We start from the raw sequence: 19,738 nt of genomic DNA, 5'->3' as shown, positions 1-19,738 counted from the left end.
ATAATATTTCCTTTGCTTGCTTCCTAATCTACTATGAATTTCTGCAGCTATCTTTGCACTCTATGAACTTGTGGTTCCTGCTCTTTTCTTAATGCTTCAACATGCTGTCCAGGACATATGACTTCCTGTTTGTTCTTCCCCCTCCACTCTCACTAAAACTGCTATATAGTCTGCAGGTACCATGCTGGGTAATCTACAGCAGTCTTTACCAACCTCTGGTGCCTACAAAATGTTTGGACCATAACTCCCACCATTCCCAGCCAACATGACTAATGGGCTGGAATCCTGGAAGTTGTAGTCCACAACATCTAGAGGCCACCAGGTTGAGAAAGGCTGTTATACAGAGAAGTAGTTTTCAGACTTTCTACCCTTGGGGAGCCCTTTCCATATTGATTTATCAGTTGAATAATTCCTGTAGCACCTCTGTCTGTTAGGACCCAACTAGGCATGACGGTGATGGATCTGAGTGTTTCAAGCTTGAGTATGCCGTAATAGTATCAAAAGCAGGAAGTGAGAGTTCTGGTTGAAAGTCCAAAGGATGAGGTGTGCAGAACTCACATGGAAGAGGACTGCAGATCCTTTACATCATCACAGTCTCTCCTTCAGCTGGGCTCCAACACTAGAAATGAGCTCAGCTGGGAGAAAACTCAAGTCCTTGGAGAGAGAGGCTGAAGGGAGGCAATAGTAGTAGGTGAGCTTGTCACTCTTGCGCCCTCTTTGCATCTTACATAAGGCTCCCACCTGCTGCTTTCTATGTGAATGTGGCTGATCCTGACTGTACATTCACTGAAGTGCTGCCATTGAATCTAGTTTGGCCCTTACAGAAGATTGTGGGGCATGTTCTAAAGCAGGTGTAGGGAAACTAGGTCCTTAAGAGTGTTGTTGGGCTACAACTCTCATCATCCCTGACTATTGGCCATGCTGTCTGGGAATGTTGGGCGTTGGCATCTTAAGAACATCTGGAGGGCTACTATTTTCCCACCACCATTCTGTAATGCACAGTCAGTTCAACCAGGGTGCTGGCCAGGCCTCTTGGTCCTCATCCTCTAGAACTGAGAGTGAACCCTGGAAAACTTCAAACCCTTTTTTGTTACTGCATGTTGCAGGGCAAAAATAGGTAGGGAAACTGCCTTTCGGGTCTATTATTAATGTTCTTCTCATAGAGGGACCCCTAATAATATAGTTTGGCAACCACTGCTATAGAGAATAATAGGCTAAAGTGATTGCTGCTGAATGCAGGTCCACTGTTTGCTGCTTATCCTTTGAAGCAGAATATTCTAAGTTCAAAATAACGTCTGCTTATGATGGCCCAACAGGAGGCCAGTATTATTGACGTATGAGTTTAGTTCTTTGAGAACAGAACTCGTTGTCAGACAGGCTCTCCTAATGGCAGATTTGTCAGATCCCAGGTGTGTTATCCCAGGTGTGAGAAAATAGGATGTTTCCCTCCCCATGGAACTGTGGATAACCTCAACTCTACGAAGCTTTGAGCTTTAAAAATTATTTATATCAGGCTGTTTCCCTCCTTAATTTAGCTCTTAACATATGATTTTTATTTTGAGAGTTGTTTTACAGTGCATCACTTTCTTATCTGCCAGGAGTGATATTGCTGCACTACTTATTTAATTGACCTGCATATGTTTTATGGGCTTTTTTGCATTGTTGTTTTATAATTTGTTTAACTGTTGGTTTTGTATTATATTGTGTTTAGTGATATGTATATCACCTTGTGTGGGCTGTGCTAAAAAAAAGCAATTATAAATTAGGAAATGATTCTAATGATTATAATAACAACAGCAATAATGCAGTACTCTTTAGCATTCATGAATGCTTTGTCTGGACCAGTGTTATGGCACAGGAAAATGTTTTTTGCATAGTACCCTAGAAGCTCTGCTAAAGGGTGCCATGTATGTGAGAGAGACAGATTAGGTAGCTCTAAGCATTGCAGCCTGCACTTTGGCAAGCAAAGATGGTTGGTTTGACTTGGGAGGACAACAGAATTTCCTGGGCCTATTACACTGAATGTGGGTTGGACCTCCTGCAATCTGTTGGCAAGAACTGCTGCTTATACATTAACTTCACCTAGTCTACCTCACAGGGCTGTTGCAGATATAAGAGAAGGGAGGGGAAGAAAACATACACAGCCATGAGCTCCTGGGTGGAAAAGCAATACACAAATATATGCCACACAGCGCATAGAATGGAATACAGTGATACTTTGGTTCTCAAACTTAATCCATTCTGGAAATCAGTTCCAAAACCAAAGCGTTCCAAAACCAAGGTGCGCTTTCCCATAGAAAGTAATACAAAACGGATTAAAAACAACCCCTAAAACAGGAATTTAACATAAATTTTTACTATCTAACGAGACCATTGATCCACAAAATGAAAGCAATACGCAATGTTCTTCAGTCACACAATCAATCAGTAGCTGAACTGAGTTCCACACAGTCACAAAAGCGAAAAAAACCACAAAAACACAAAATAAATAGCAAAAACAGATAGACCTCAGTGTAATACTCAAAACAGAAGTGTGGTACTGAAAACGGAAGTGTGGCACTCAAATCGGAAGCGTAACACTCAGAACGGAGCACGTTCAGCTTCCGAAAAAAGTTCGCAAACCAGAACACTTACTTCCAGGTTTGCAGTGTTTGGGTTCCAAGTTGTTTGAGTACCAAGGCGTTTGAGAACCAAGGTACCACTGTACACTGTGGAATGCGCTCCTGCAGAAGGCAGTGGTAGCCACCAGCTTGGATGGCTTTAAAAGAAGATTAGACAAATGCATTGAGGACAAGGTTATTAGTGACTGCTAGTTCCATACAGTAAGTATTATGCTAGCCACAGGCTATGACTACTGTGTAACAGCTTTTATGAAGTTTCTGCTAATATTTAGTTGAAATATGCTTCTTTGGCATTTCCACCCATTAGTTCTAGTCCTGCTCTCTGGAATCTTCCAGAGAAGTTTCTCACAGTTTAAAATCCTTAGAGAAACATAGTGTGGAAGGGGATTTAAGGTAGCTGTAGGGAAATAAAAAACATGGAGAAATGGACAAAAGATGAGCAGCTTGGCCTAGTTTAGGAACAAGCTATTGATGTACTGGGGGGCTGGTTCCCAGCTGCCAGTCCGTGTTTTATCGACAGCTTTAACATTAGCCACAGTTGGGTTTACTACCCAATACAATTATTTTCTGCAAGTTTGTGGTCCTTTGTTAAATTTAATTTCCTGCGCAGGGCACAGACATATGCACATGCAGTCAACTCAGAGGGAAAGAGAAAGATGTACAAGTAGGGTGGGCAAATAGGGAACACATACCAAGGTTAATAGGAGCGTAGAGGTTGAGGTGGTAACAAGCAAACTGAGGGATGAAAGCTTTACAAGGTATGGTGGGGACTGCATGGAGCCCATGCTTGCAGCAAGTCCATTGTGATGGTCATATTTTATTTTCTGTTATTCACTATGGAACTTCCATCCTTTTCTTCCAACAGATCCTGAATCCCAGAGAAAGAGGACAGTACAGAATGTGCTTGACTTGCGGCAGAACCTGGAGGAGACCATGTCCAGCTTGAGGGGCTCCCAAGTAACTCACAGGTGAGACCTCTGCTCCTAGATTCCCTTTACTCTTGACAACCAGGATGATAGTTCATACTTGGGTGCATCGCAACAGTTCATCTGGCCACATTCCGTATCAACCAATTCCTGCTAGGAAATCTGCATTTAAAGTCAGAAGATAGAGCATTGCTCATCTCATAACAAGCATGAGATGTTTCATAATGTTGGACTAGGTAGTTTTTGGGTTGGTTTTTTTTTAAGGTTGCTGTGGTTCACTGTCACATTTTGCCCACAGACTACCCTTGCTTGTGGACATTTGGCCAAAATGAGATGCTGTTGTGCAGTCATTTTAAATAGCTTGGTTCTGCTGGACATCTTTGTTGTATGTTGTGATGTGACCATGCCTAGAGGGAGGTTAGGAGGCATCAGGACTGCAGCAGCCAAAGCATACCGCCCCAAGGGTGCCCCTTCCATACAGGTACTCATTTTGGAGCTTGGAGTGGAAAGGGCTGTGTTTCTATTGATTTGGCCTCCACATTTATTTGCTGAAGCTTGGTTCCTTCCACACTTATTCCGGTGGGAGACTTGGCAATCCAGTTACAGCGTTTCCCCCTCAAGTGGGGGTAGATAGTGGTCAACAGATTGAGGGTGAATACCAATAAGACCGAAGTACTGTTTCTGGGGGACAGGGGGTGGGCAGCTGTGAGGGATTCCCTGTCCTGAATGGGTTAACTGTGCCCCTATCTGTTTATTGAACTTAGTGTAGGTATTCGGGGAAGAATGAATTTGCATTGTGGGGTTCAACATCATGTGTGTGCTCCTTGCTTCAAAGGTTGCTTTTAAACACCTGTTAGCATTGGTTAGATTAGTCCTGCTTACACTTCCTGAGAGATTTGAATGGGGTGGTGCATATATCCAGAGAGAGGTGTAGCATCTTATTTTGCAAAGTATGCCTGTCCCTTTAAGGGGCAGCAATAGCATTAATGCCACGTGGTGGAATTGTCCCAGCAAAGCCTCAGTCCTGGGCTTCCCTTTCCTCAGACCAGGGCACTGGCAGTGGCCTCTCTGTAATAAAACTTTCCCTTGGCTTTCCGCTGTCCAAGTGAGCTAATGCAGTGACAGCAGCTTTTCAGACCTCCAGTGAGCAAACCGCAGCAATGTTTTTATGTGTGTATCTATATCATTGTAATTTGGCAGGAGAGAGGGAGAAGTTGGCTGGCAAGGTGAGCTCATTCCTCAAGCTGAGCACATGGAATTTGTGATCAGGCTGTCACTCAGCACCAGGGAAACAGGGACACTCCCCTTCTGCTTTTGGTCTCTGAGGTTCTAACTTTTGCTGGGATCCTAAAACTACAACCCTGAGTTTTGCCTAGGGAAGCTAACAAGGAGACTGGAGAGGATCTCTCATAAGAATAGTTAGTATGGAAAGGTGTGGGAAGACCTCTGGCAGTACAACCTCTGTGTCAGATGATATGACACTTCAGCTCCTTTCCTACAGAATCACCACGTGGCTGTAACTTCCTGGTTTCCAACAGCCTGTGCTTGAACTTACTTGGAAACAGTTGCTGCTTTATGCTTAAATCCAAATATTAATGCTGCTTATCAGCTGTTTATAAATATTGTACTATGCCAGCTGAATGCAAGGGAAGGTTGCTGTTCTTGAAACACCCCCCCCATACTGCTGCTCATCTTTCTCTCCCCGCCTTTTATCATCCTCCCTACAAAGATTTTGGTTGATGATGCACTCTGCAGAACAAGAGTCTCCTGCTGCCTGCCTCATTCAATTGAGGCTGGGAGATGCCAAATGAACCCCACCCAGATGAGTCACTGCAGCATGGGGATCCAGCAAGGGAGGAATGCTGGTTTGCTTCCAGTTGATTTGCTTTGCTAAATGTGGAGATGTTGGATCAGGGGAGATTGCTTCATGGAAGGAATCCAACGCATTAGTTATTCATAGAGGAAGGCTGGACTTGGGAGAGCTGGGCTTGCCAAGACTCAAAGCAAGGTAAAAAAAAGCATAAGCTCCCTGGGAAACCCGGGGGGGGGGGGAACGGGAGCTCATAATGCACAGGGAACATAGGAACACAACCCACATCAGGGGAGGTGTCTGTGCGTACATATGGCCACATGTTTCTGCAAAAGAAGGTTAAGGGGGTGCATTTGAGCCCATGCCCACCAGGCACCTGCTCTTTCATTCATTATCTTTTACCTGCACTTTATCCAAGGTGCTCAGAGCATACAGCAACTCTTGAGAGTTAGGTTAGGCTGATCACAATGAGTGTTATGGCTGAACAAGGATTTGAACCTTGGTTTTGTGGTCTTAAATTCTAGCCACTATACTCAATGACCAGAAGACTAGTTCTGAACATCCAGTGATCACCCATTGCCCCAGGTTCCATGTATACCTTTTATGCCTTCTCCAGCTGATTTCACTACTTTGAGCTCTCTTGTCTCAGACCAGGGACATTTGATGCTCCAGATGTTGTTGGGCTCACTCAGCCCTAGCCCGATGTTGCTGGACTCCAACTCTTATCAGTCCTGGTCAGCATGGCCTATGGTCATAGGTTATGGGAACTGGAGTCCAACAACATCAGAAAAGCCTCAGACTCCCCATCTCAGCCTTAAGGTATAATATTGTACTGGGCTCTGCTTAAGTGGAATCTTTGCCATCTAACTCTCCAGCCAATTTGTCAATGTGAGATCACAATCAGTCCTGCCTGCTTCTTCCTGTTGTTTTTCATTTTAATTAATAGATGTAGTCGAGCCTGAAACCAACATGCTGCACCCACAAGTAAGCCCCACTGTGTCTCTCTTAGACCATATCAGGAGCAACTGGTGGGCCATCACTTGGTGGCTTAACCTCAGTGACCTTGTGACATGAACAAGCACAGACTGTCAGGAGGAGTGGTCCTATACCACTTTAGCCTATTTTGACATTGCTACGTGAGTATATTGAACACACGCAGGAGAGGCAGGTTCCATTCATTGATGCATGGTCATTAGAATGCCTGAACAAAACCCCATGCATATTGCTCTATTAATGGGGTCTCTTTTCAGGAGTTCTAATGATTTCCTGTAGGTTGGGTGGAACCCGCTGTTTGATGCCACCTTCTCCCCCCCACTCTTTGCTCTATGTTTGCTATAGTGACTGAAAAGCGCCCATGCATCTTCTCTTAGTTTGACTGTTTTGTGGCTTGCTGTTTAATGCAGCCACTATAATGTTGGGTTTTTTTCCTAGCATAATGAACTGTTAGGACTTGAGTGTTATTGTATCGGTTGCTGAAATGGTTTGTTTTGTTACTTAGATTTGGTACTTTGCTCATTTTTGAAATGAACTTGATGGATTATGGAATAGTGTGTGTGTGTGTGCGTGCGTGCGTGCGCATATGTATATATGCACATGTACACACACATATTACACACACACCTAGTGTGAATCAGTGTTGAATGTGGTACCTGCAGAAAAAAAAATATTTATTTCTTTATTAAATTTGTATACTGCCCTTCCTTACAATTTCGTCTTTGTTCTCGCTGAGGTCGTAAACCTGTAAGAAACTGTAGGTGTTTTTTTAAAAAAAGAACTGAGGACTACTTCAGCTAAATCTCAGATAAACCCAGCTTTAATCACTTCTTGTTCGGAATTTTTTTGGCAGATCTCTCTGACTAAAAACTGGTTGTTAGTGTAAGCCAGTCCTAAACTAAGAATACTGTACAATATAGCATTATTTGTAGGTTGGAATCATTGGGGAAGCAAATTAAACAAAGCAAAACAAGACAAACAGTGTGTGTGTGTGTGTGTGTGTGTGTGTGTACACACAATGCATAAAACAGCATATTGCTTTGAGCCGTGATCTGCCACACCCATGCTTTCAACAAAAGATTACCGGTAAATCATAAAATAGAAGAATGTAGCCTCCGATCAGAACTAAATCATAGGGTGCCAAAAGTGAGCAAAGATCACAGGGACTTATAGAGCAAGGATTATATTTAGCAAGATAACACAGAGATGATTCAATCCTGACCTGTCCTCTACCTCTAGTATTGACATGCTTGCAGGGTTAGATCCCTTCTGCTCAAAGCCTGGGCTAGAGCAAAGCATTCAGCAAAACTAGATGGTAGAGTTCTTCCTGGATTGTACCAGTTCATACTGCAGATTGTGGCAGGGGTCATGTTTTAGATACTTCCTTCTGTAAATAACTTGCTACATGTTGAAAACTAGCATTTCCTGCCAACATTTCTACCTGAGAACCCAGAGAGCCTCTGCCAGTCGCATGCCCTCCAGACATTGCTGACTGGGACTGTTGGGAGTTGGAGTCTAACAACATCTGGTGGGCACCTTGTTGGCTAACCCTGACACAGACAATTCTGGGATGGACTAGTAGTACAGTATTAGGAAGCTTTCTTTGTTCCTAATTTGACTCATAGTGTAAATAGCTTGATATTTTGTTTTCTTAGTGTATTAATAGCTGTTTTTTTGTTATTATCGTTTTAAGTCATAGTAAGAACTGCCAGTCATTTGGCGAACACAATTTTATTTTGGAAGTAGCAAATGATGGTGAATTTGGTAGCTTCTTTGATTAGGCTTCTTAAACAATGGCACCTTGTTGTATATCAAATCTCTGTTGCTAGAATTAACTTCCTCTTTCAAAGCCTTGTTCTTCAAAGCAGCTGCTATTTGAGGATCTGCAATCAGCACCAGTGCAACAGGAGCCAAATTTAACCCACTTCTTCTTAACGCTGCGAGTCCCATACACTCCTCTTTATGTCGCACTGCTAAAATTAGCCACTCCAGGTTGCAGTGGTGGGATTCTGTTACTGAGAGTTGGAGCTTGCTGCCTGGTCATCAGCTTTGGAGTTCTTGAAAAGCAACCTTTCATGTTAATGTAAATCTTCAGGCTGGGAGGAGTGTCACATACTGTGTGCTGTGTGCAGCTCTGCCAGCAGGGGGCACTCGGTGATGATGGAATTTCTTCAGATCTACCAGCCACAGTAATGTAATACTTTTATTCGGACCAAATAAAATGTGGCAAAGTAGGTAGAATGCTTTTGAGTTCTCCGGAACCCTTCTACAAGCTGGCTGTTAAGCAAAAGAGAAGCAAAGGAATCGAGGAGAAGAGAAGCTGGGCAAAACGAGGAAGCCAAAAGGCTTGCAGTTTGCAACAGTCTCAAGATGAGTGCAGAAAACATTTTGCGGGCTTAATTAGATTGGAGTGTGCAATATTTATTAATAAATTATTATAGGTACGAAACAAGTTTTTGGCTGCACCAAGGGCTATTTGGGCTAAGAAACTGCAATGGCAGGCTGCCCCCCCCCCATTTTTTTTTTTTTTAAGGCAGCAGCTACTCAGATCGGCCTCCAGAACTAAGCAAATCGCATGTGTCCCTTGGGAGGCAGAGAATTCAAGTCAGAAGAAATGTAGCACATTTTATTTTAACAAAGCTGGAGGTTAATTTTAGGTGATTCACTAGATAAAGAGGCAGTAGAGGTCAAATTGGATTGGATTGCCTTGTGGCTGGAGGGGGTGCATGCTCCAAAAGTGGAGCCCACCTTTGCATGGTAGGAAGTCAGCTTCATCCAGTTTTAGAATCTCTTACCTGGGCACCTAAGTTTGGTATTCTGCAAAGCACTCTACCATTTCCCCATGTTCCAGATCAAAGTGTAGGAGCATTTCCCTCTTGGGATGGCCTGGAAGGTGTTTTGAGCATAATATTGGCAGGTTTTCCCACCAAATTAAGAAGGCAATAAAAAAAAATTTCTTTAAAAACACACCCACCCCACATTTAATTTCAGTTTAATACAACGTTTGTGCATCAGTGTAATTATTGAAACCATGTCTGCAGGGCTTTGTAGGCTGAGCTCCATCTCTCCTGGAGCTGTGAATCCATTCCAGAGATGGTTTTAATCATCGCTTTGTATTTGATGTCCAGTAACTGCTTTTATTGAATCTAAATGAAAGGCATGCCTGGAGCTGGGGCATCAGCAAGGGCCATTAACTCTCATGCTTGCCTTTATTTGTAATGGAAACGCAACACCCTTCACTGCTGTGTTGAAAAATACCCTTCACGTTCCTTGCACACTGGTTTCCAGGTCTGCCTTTCAGGTCACAGTGGGTAGGGTGGGGTGAGGGAGGGAGGGAAACTTGAATTCTGAACTTGCTGGGTACTTCTTTCGGGGAAGGACCATAACTCATTGGCAGACTGTCTGCTTTTCATGCAGAAGGAACTAGGTTCAATCCCCGGCATCTCCAGATGGGAATGTCTCCTGTGTGAAAACATGGAGAGCATCTTCCAGTTAGTATAGTATAGAATAATACCAAGCTGGATGGAACAATGGTCTGACTTGATATACCGTATATACCCGAGTATAAGCCGACCCGAATATAAACCGAGGCACCTAATTTTCCTACAAAAACCTGGGAAAGCTTATTGACTCGAGTATAAGCCGGTTCACCTTTGCCGCTGTGGAGGAGGAGGAGGAACGAGCAGCCCGAAAGCAACCCTTTGGGCTGCTCCTTCCTCTTCTTCCTTTGCCAAGTTTGCATTTATGCGAGCAGTTCAGGAATGGAACAAGCTGCCTGGGGAGAGTAAAGAACCGCTGTTCTTGTACGCTTCTTAAGGAATGGTTGACTGGGGAGAGCGGGTGGCGGCATGAGCGGAGAGAAAGGGCTTCTTTCTCGCCACCCCCACCACCCGCCTCACTCGAGTATAAGCCGAGGGCAGCTTTTTCAGCACAAAAAAATGTGCTGAAAAACTAGGCTTATACTCAAGTATATAGGTAAATCACCTACCTGTGTTTCCATGTTCTGTAATGCAAAGTGTAGAAGTGCTGGATCAGGTGAACATGTGCCCCCCCCAAAAAAACCTGTATTTTAACCTTTGCTTGATAGTCACACAAGTGCACTTTGAAAGACAATAGTGTGACACTCAGTTCACACACAATGGATTTGAATCAAAAAGTTATTGGCTAGTAGGGAAACTTGAGTGGAGAACTGGCACCATTCAGGTGGCACTGTCCAGGAGCTCACATGGCCAAATTTCACACCGCACTTCCATTGCAATCCTACAGTGTGGTGAGAGAAGCTATGCTTATCTGGAATTCTTCCTTCCTATGCAGCTAACTAAAAGTACTTGAGCTCGGTCCTGTGCTGTAGCTGGCAACCTGTTAGAGATTGAGGGCAAGTAAGACCAATAATGCGGAGCGAAGGACTCACCTGCTGCTGAGGGCCTGAAGGGCCTTGCCTGCCTCCTTCCATCTGGGCAGAGGGGGCTCCGTTTTTGTTTTTTTAAATCACTTTTATTTATTTTTTATCTGCGTCATTTTAAATTGTAATTGATATTAATGCTGTATTCTTAGTTTTAGATTTTATGATTCATGTGGAAATTGTTTTCCATTTGCTTGTGTACTTTTTGATGTGTTTTATTTATTGCTTGTGACTTTTGTTACATTGGTAATTCTGTAAATCTTGTTATGTTGTAGGCCGCCTTGAGCATTGTTTTAACTATGGAAAGGCGGCATACAAATAAAATGGTGGTGATGGTTGCCTGCACTTTCTCAGAACCCACATCCAGCCTAGTGCAGCGCTCAGTCTGTGCACCTGCCTGACTTATACAGTCTTAACCAAGACATAAACTTTTTGAGTGCATCTTTGTTACAGGTGTTCTGATTTTCAGGAGTGTCCTGGCAGAATCTGCCCACCCCCTTCCACTTCTAGCCCTCAGACATTTCTCTCTGCTCTATTCCTGCAGCTCGCTGGAGATGACGTGTTATGACAGCGATGAAGCCAACCCCCGCAGCGTGTCCAGCCTGTCCAACCGCTCCTCTCCCCTCTCCTGGCGCTATGGTCAGTCCAGCCCCCGCCTGCAGGCTGGAGATGCCCCTTCAGTGGGTGGGGGATGCCGCTCGGAAGGCACCCCCAGCTGGTACATGCATGGGGAGCGAGCTCATTATTCCCACACCATGCCCATGCGCAGCCCCAGCAAGCTCAGCCACATTTCCCGCCTGGAGCTTGTGGAGTCGCTTGATGCTGATGACGTTGATCTCAAATCCGGGTACATGAGTGACAGTGACTTAATGGGCAAGACCATGACTGAGGATGATGATATCACCACAGGGTGAGTACCGCTGCAGGGCATCAAACATGCAACTCAAGAGTTGATTGCTTAACATCAGAGGTAGACTGTAGGAGGTGTCAACGACCAGCACCAACTGAAGCATCTGTATCAAGCTAAGAATTTGCTTGTTTGCCCAGCTGATCTTACCTTAAGCATTCCTCTGCCTTAGCAAAACCGCTTCTGTGATTCCTCCCCCCCCCCCAGCTTCCTGAATATTCATAATGGTTGCCATTATGATAAATAGTCATAACTTAACAAACCACTTGTGGCAGATAGCAAGTTTAAAGACTGACAAGACAGTGCATCCAACTAAGTCAGTGGAGAGAAGAATGTATTATTTGTTGGCTGGAGGCATGGCATACAGCGCTTCTGCAAAGCAAATACCCGCTCCTTGCTTGTGGCAAAACCTGCTTCTACAAAACAAATATTTGTTACTGCCTTGAGGCGAGCTAATTCTGTTTTACAGAGGGTATGAAATGGGATGGGTATCTGGCTTAAACTAGATACTTACATTTAATATAAGCAGGCTCTGGTCAGAATTTTCAATCTTTGCTTGCTGTGAAGGAATTCTGTAGTGGGGGAAAGAGAGAGACAGAGAGCAAGTTGGTTGGCTGGTAGGGCTAATGGCAGAGGATGTGCTCAAGGATGAATAGACAGCTAGTTAATGGGGTGGAATGAATAGCTGGAAGTTCTGTTTGTAGTGACATCCAAGGTAGATTACAGAAATGATCTGTTCTGTCCTGGATTTGTTACCTCTCATTTCAACTAAGCTGTTTCACTTGCAAGTCAGTAACAGATGTCTGGTATACACAATAGCTCTGGATATACCTCTTTAAAGCATATTTTGCAGACAGGGAATCAGATAAGGAAAAAACATAGAATTTGACTAATAACTACCTCTTGATGGGAAAGGTCTTGCTCAATATGGTGATCTTGCTTGCTGTGTTTGTGCCAATTCATCCAGCTGCGCGGAGTCCATTGAACTGATAGAATGTTTCCAGTCACAATCACCTTATTCCGACCCTAAACACTTTACTTCAAATGAGATTGACTTCTGTACAGTGTTTTAAGACTTGATTGCCCACTAGCTAGCTCTGTTGCTTCGCACAGAGCTGCCCTTGATAAGCAGTGCAGAATGGGTTGCTTGGCTTTCTTGGGAAAATTTATTCAAATTGTTCCAAAGCGTAGAACTGATCAAGCAGCAGCAACTTCTTCTTTTTAACTGAAAGTCGGGTATTTTCAAACCGGTCAGTGCAACATGAACATGTAGGGTTGCTAAATCATAAGTTGGTGGTCTTGCCTTTACCTTCAAAATTCTGATACGGAAGAAGAGCAGATGCTGCAATTTCAGCCCACTGTTTTATCAGTTCTCTCTCCCTGCACCACCGACCTACCTATTCCTACTTCTTAATAGTATTAATGTACAAAGGAGCAGGGTGAAAGAATGAGAAGGGAGGTGATGCGGTTGCATCCTCTCATGCTGTCTCATAACTTTTGAAGGTAGGATCTCCAGGTTGTGTTCTGGCAGCTGCATCCACGTGGAACTTTCTATAAGGAAGTACTGTATATGTACACGCCGATTGTAACTTTTCCATGCAACTTGCCCCATGTTAATAGAACACAAACTACATCTGAAAAGCAGCACCAGCAACAACCACAACCCAGAACCTTATAGAAATTCTTTGCCAGCAATGCAAACCTAAGCTCTTTAATAATGTTTTTTTCTACACCATGGCTTATCAGTATGCTGCTCTTATTATTTTTTTATGGAGAGAACCTCAAAGATCTGAGCCTGTCATTTATTTATCTCTCATATTTCTTGGTGAGTTGGGCCTGGCATCCCACCAAGGACACTTTAATTTACATATCCTTTTAAGCAGTCTGTAACCTGAATAAAACTGGCCCATACTAGGGTCTGAGATGAGCAGATAAGGAGGGATGTGTGCATTTTTCACCCAGTATAATGACAGAAACTGAGTTGGGTTCCAGGTTGGAATGGATTGTTGGATAGTTCAGAAACAATAATAATACCATGGCTACCTGACCAACCCAGAATGGATCTGGAAAATTAACTTACTCTAGAAAGACTATAGTTACACGCTTAAGTGGTTATTTCTAAAACATGCCCAAGGTCACCAGTGACCTCCTGGGGGTTTGACATGTTGATTGCAGCTTGGGAGCACTGATAAGTGAAGTTACAATAAGTCTGGATGTGTACAATACCACAAAGGGGTCGTTGCATCCCTTGTTTTCTGTGAATTTTCTGTAAATGTGACATTGGTTGCCACATTGTTGTATTCTTGTTAGTTTGAATATTATACCCTGAATTGTTAGGTTGTTTGGAAATGAAGGGCGTTTTGCCTTGTTTTCTTTTGGCTTCTCACCCCCTGTTGCTTGAGAGAGATGGAAATTCACAGAGTGAGATATTATGTCATGCGTTTTCCATTTATCATTGGAAGGATTTTAAAAGTCCCAGAGCTCCATCGAGGGGAAGGGGTGTAGACCTGGGCCTAAAAATACTCGCTTGTCATGGAAAGCTACGCTACAGAGTCCTTGTTAATTCCACAGCTCTGGTCTGCAGATGTGTAATCGTGACAAGCCACAAGTCCATCTGTGAGGCCTCTTAACATTGCTATTACTGGAGTATTAAAATAATGGAGTTTACTGCTAACAGGATGGATCTGAACGGAGCAAGATACTGTGGGGCTGAGGTAGCAGAATCCATATGAGTAAATAAAAATACTGTTTCTTACCAGGTAAAAAGTTGCCTCAGTTTAGGATTGGCAACTTTTTTTTTTTGGTCCTAATTTTGGTCCCCCAACAACAACCAGATATATGCAAGTTTGAGCAAGTGAAGTTTTCCCCATCCATGCTAGTAAAAGCTTCGTGCATGTTAGGTGTATAAGACATATCCTTTACACCTTGGCCTGATTCTCACATCACTTTAACCCTTAGTTAAATTAAACTCTGGTTTAAATGCAGCACATGCATGTGAGCACTTAGTTCCTTCTCTGCTCCTATTGCATGCTGGGAAATAAGCCATGGTCTGGTGTAGCATGCATCTCAACCTGGGCTCATGATTTGTTTTTCTTCAAACAAACCATGAACAATAAGTAACCAATGGCTTACTGCTTGTGGTTTGTTGGGGTGGGGTGGCGGACCATGAGCCTGGGTTTCATGTAATACTAAGCCAGCCTTTCTCAACCTTGGGTCCCCAGATGTTGTTGGACTACAACTCGCATCATCCCTGACCACTAGTCTTGCTAGCTAGGGTTGATGGGAGTTGTAGGCCAAAAACATCTGGGGACCCAAGGTTGATAACCACTGTAACTAAGCTCTAGAGTCTAGACCATGGCTTAGTTTCCAGGAAGGCACCTGAGATTTCAGCAACCTGCACTAGAACTCTGTGCACTCAGATTTAAACCTTAGTTTCATTTAATTTTGGCTTCAAGTGAAGTACTGTTGGCGGGGCTGGTTAAAATGCTGGACCCATTTCTTTTCCAAAGGATTCCTGATAGAAAATGAGGGCACTAGTAATCCTGATTAATCTGGCCCTATAATATCAGGTTTTGAGTTTACATTAGACCTGGTGGTTTGCTCACACAGGTATACTATTTGACTTCTCAGCACTTGATGACAGGTGGATGAATATGTGAACAGGCCTGTGTTGAAAAAGCATTGTGTCCAAGGGAAATACTGTGTGATAGATTTGTGGTGATACATGCAAGTCACTGCTTGACACTGAAATGATGCAGTGATAAACATAGATGGGTGGGCCAGTGTTAGAGCTGTACAAATGTTAGAACCGGTGCCACTGCCAGGCTACGTTATGCACAGGTGGATTTCAGGCTTCCATGAATGTGTCCCCCTGCCCCCTCGAAATCAACCTTACACAAACTGTTCTGGCATGCTTTTTCCTCTGCTTCTCTCTATATGTCCCGTAAAAAATCTATCCCCCTCTCTCTTTCCTTGCTCCTCCTTGTCTTTCACCTCCCAAGCTTGGCCAAGTGCCAGAATCCTAGCATATTGGAGGTTTCCTGTTTCAGTGCAAGAGAAAATAAATAACTCCTGGTGTTTGATTTTTGTCCCAATATAAAGGAGGGTGTTTGGCTTGTTGCACGACAGCTTGAAGCAAGCGAAACCCCAGCTGTTTGAGGGCTCTGGTGACAAAACCGCAAATCTTAGCAGGTGACGTGGGAGCCGGCCTAGCGCGGCAGTGTCAGTCTTTGCTGTGTGTGGGCGTCTCTCTCCTTTTCTCTCCCCCTCTCCCAAGTGGCCAGATAAAGAAGCCCTGCTATTATAATGCACAGCCCATGCTCCGTGTGGGTGGGAGTGCCGCAGGGAGGCATCCACTGGGGGTTTTATATGACACAGCCTGCCATATCAACACTTCAAAACTATAAGGGCTACCTTTTTTAAAAAAATCATTATATTACTTTATCAACATGTATAATATTTCTACAGGGGTGTGATCTTATAAACCAAGGACACTGCTGGTATGGTCTGTGGCTTTGCTGTGTTCTGAATTAAGGGACACTCCCTTCAAATAAAGGACATTGGTAACCCCAATTGTGGGCCTTTCCTTCCCTTCTCAGAGAGATGCTGGGGAATAGCACTGGCATAATGGCTCTGCTGCTGTCTTGCCCGTGGGTCTGTCACAGCCTGATTGCTTAATCGCTTGCAAGGGAGCTGTCTCGTTGCCCTGTGGGAAAGTACAGGCGAGAAAGCTCTCCCCTGCCACCCCCCTGCCTATTCATTTTCTGATAATGAACATGAGCTGTCATTGTGGACTGGGAAGCAGTCCTACAGGCCCATTTCCAAGTCACAGGAGAGCCCAGAAGGAGCTGTTCAGCAGTGGAACAGACACCCACGAGAGGTGGTGGACTCTCCTTCCTTGGATGTTTTAAAGCAGAGATTGGATAGTCATTTGTCATGTATGACCTAGATTCCTGTATTTCAGGGGGTTGGGCTAGATGACCCTGGGGGTCCCTTCCAATTCTATGATTCTATGAGACTATGAATTCTAAGGTTTCCAGGTTCTGATCACCCGAAGGTTCCTGTACTTGGGAGTCTTACTCTTGGTCCTCAGCAGCCATAAGCATCGGACAAGCCTATAAAACCATTGTTTGTCATTGCTTTTTAAAACATTAGTGCTGATGACCACATCCAAATGGCAGTTTCCTCTACTCTTGGCTTTATGTTCCCAGTTTACAAGTGGAGTGGGGAAGTATCCTTGAAAAAGCAGGCTTGTTCCTCCCCTCCACCCTAAACACCCCAGTTTCATCAGCACCAAAGAGCTGGCTGTGCAGACTGGCTAGAATCCACAAATGTGCATGCACAAAACTGGATGCACAGTCAGAATATTGCGTGTTCTTTTTACCCTGGCTATACCTACTGCTATAAAAACAACTCGCTTTAAAACTGAAGAGTGGTTTGTATCCCATTTTATTTCCCAACAACCTTGGGTGATATTCACCTAGCTAGCCATATCAGTGGGAGCCCTGCAGAAGCCCTGCAACAAGGCTTTCTTCTCCCACTGCACCCTTTACCCCAGAAATTGGGGGGGGGGAGAAGGAGAGAGAGTGAGTGAAGAACCCCTCAGAACAGTGCATGGAGAATAGTTCCATCTGGCAAGCTGTAAGTCTTGTGCAGACTAACAATTGCAACTGCATGATGTGGAATTCCACCCCTTGTCTGTAGAGTTGGTTGATTGTAACTGGCCCCAAATTGCCAAGTGAGCTTAATTCATGTTTGAGCAGAGATTTGAATCCAAGCCTTCCTGCATGTATAATCCTCCCCTTAACACACAGGCTACTTCTTTGGATTCTGTGTATTTGTAACATGACAGGTACCGCTTTTGGGATTATTTTACCCATTTCTTCCCATGGATAGTTTACCATCAAGTATAAAGTGCAAATGTTGGATGGCTTCTCACAGGGATCTCATTGTAGGATATAAAGTTAGCATTATTGAGCTAATAACTCCCTTTAGCAGCTGATCTGGCTTTGAGTTAGTCTGATGACATCCCCACAAAGCTGTGTGACATCTCTCTAATTAACAGGAGGGTATTTGTATGTCCATATATGGGGCGAAGAGCTGTTTCTTTTGGGCAAGTTTCTTGCATGGACAAGTGATTTTTTTCCTTTCTGTGAATCGCCCTGAGACCTGCGGGTATATGGTGTTATATTAATAATAATAATAATAATAATAATAATAATAGGCAACTTTTTACATATTTTTGAATATCATGACTTTGCATATGAAACTACATTGGAAAAAGTGTGTGGGAGTCCATAGTGTTTTTGGTAAACCTTTAGGAAATAAGAATATTCTATCCTGCCTCTCAACACTGAAATGTATTGCTTTAAAGCAATGTTTCCTTTTGGGAGTGACGTATTTCTCAGATTATTATTTTTTAAAGAAAGGAAAAAAATTATGGAAACATAGTGTTTTTTATACCATAAAATATAAATAAGCAATTTAAGAATAATACCTAACATTTCAAAGCTGTGCAGGTATTTTGGTCAATTCTCATAAATTCTTTATGCTGGCAGGATGATTTCATGTTACCACGTTTTCATCATTAATCACTGCAATCACTCCTGTAGAAGCTTTAAGGGTATGTGTATTGTTTTGTTTTTTTAAAACAAATCAAGCAGTATAGAAATTTAATGAAATAATTAATTAAATAAATAAAATCCTTAGCAGAGCCTCTGCTGCAGATGCTCATAAAGGCACACAGCAGATAATCAAACTTGTTCCCCTGTTACCCCCCCTCCAGTTGAGCCAAGCAGAATAAATCCCTTTCTGTTGTGAAACTGCAATCTTTAATAAGCACAGTGTTCACTATCTGCCCTTAGCAACTAATTGCAGAAAAAACACACAATACTACTGGAACTGAAGCCAGAAAAGGGAGCTGTTGGGAATACTAGTGAACTACTGTTCCATGTGCTGGTTGCACTGTTTTCCTGGGAAGCCAGTAAGTTCTGCTGAGTAAGAAGATAAAGATGCTTTTGGCCACTTCCTGGATAGAACTCTTGTGCATAGTAGGAAGGAGGTGGCTAAACAATGGAAGGGGCTGTGTAAAGCTTTTCCTCCTTATTTCTTATGTGTGGCAATTGCCTCCTCACCTCCACCCCATCCCTCTTGGTGCTTTTATTTATTGTGCAACTGTAATGGATTAAAAGGAAAGAATGATCCAAACCAGATATTGCAAACAGAATGAAAGGAGAAAGAATGCAGGGAACTACAAGCTGCCGAGTGTTCCTTTAATTCAAACCAACATAAAGACATGATCTGATGCCAAGCAAGCACAAGTGTGTCATTAACGAACCCTGTAAAAATGAACTTCGCTTTGCTATTAAAATGTGTTTCCGTGTAAATATAAACATCGGCAAATGGTTTTTGTTCTGACCCCGCTCCCCTGCAGAGGGTTACAACCCACTGGTTGAATAATGGAATGGATAGGCCAGTCTAGCTCCATAATGTTTCCCTCTTGCATCAGTCTCCATTCCGTCCCATTTCCACATAAATGTGCATTTAAAAACAAAAAATCATTAAACCATAATTCCTGCTCCCTGCCTCCCCAGGAAATTGCTGCCCTTCCATAACCATGCCCCTGATAGTGATGGCATGCTCTTTTTGTGCTCTGTTTTCAATCTGCACTAAGCAGCTAATGACAGCTTTTTAAAAGAAAAATGTAAAAGGCAGCCTACTTTTTGACCAACGTGCATATCTTAGTTGGGATGGGGGAAAGTGAATTCCAAGGATATACTCATCTGATCCATAAAGAAGGGGGCATAGCCTTTGCCTTGCATGGAAAAGGTGCCAGGTTCAGTCCTCAGCCCCTCTAGGTACGATTGAGAGACACCCGTGTTTGAAGCCCTGGAGAGCCACTGGTAGTCAGTATTAAATGGACCCATGGTCTGACTTGGCATAAGGTAGCCTCCGATGTTTCCATGACCCACCACAGGTGAGTTTGTCTCAAAATACACCCCCCCCCCCGAATTCTTCCAGCGTCCCTAGTTAGAACCAATACTTTAGGGCAGCATATTGGCAGTGTACAGTTGTTTAATA

The 19,738-nt window shown here is 43.5% G+C and overlaps 1 protein-coding gene across 8 annotated transcripts in view; it reads left to right on the top strand.

The window, feature by feature from the left end:
- The window catches only part of NAV1 (neuron navigator 1), a 265,528-nt gene that overhangs the window by 152,938 nt on the left and 92,852 nt on the right, over nt 1-19,738 (top strand). For all 8 annotated transcript variants that reach the window (XM_033153093.1, XM_033153092.1, XM_033153091.1 and 5 more), the window contains 2 exons: nt 3,487-3,589; nt 11,297-11,662. In XM_033153093.1, coding sequence (XP_033008984.1) covers nt 3,487-3,589; nt 11,297-11,662 — 469 coding nt within the window. The remainder of the gene's footprint in view (nt 1-3,486; nt 3,590-11,296; nt 11,663-19,738) is intronic.

This window comes from Lacerta agilis, chromosome 6, assembly GCF_009819535.1.
Source record: "Lacerta agilis isolate rLacAgi1 chromosome 6, rLacAgi1.pri, whole genome shotgun sequence".
Classification (NCBI taxonomy): domain Eukaryota; kingdom Metazoa; phylum Chordata; class Lepidosauria; order Squamata; family Lacertidae; genus Lacerta; species Lacerta agilis.
Note: the sequence above shows the minus strand (reverse complement) of the source record. Positions and strands in the feature narration are given on the sequence as shown.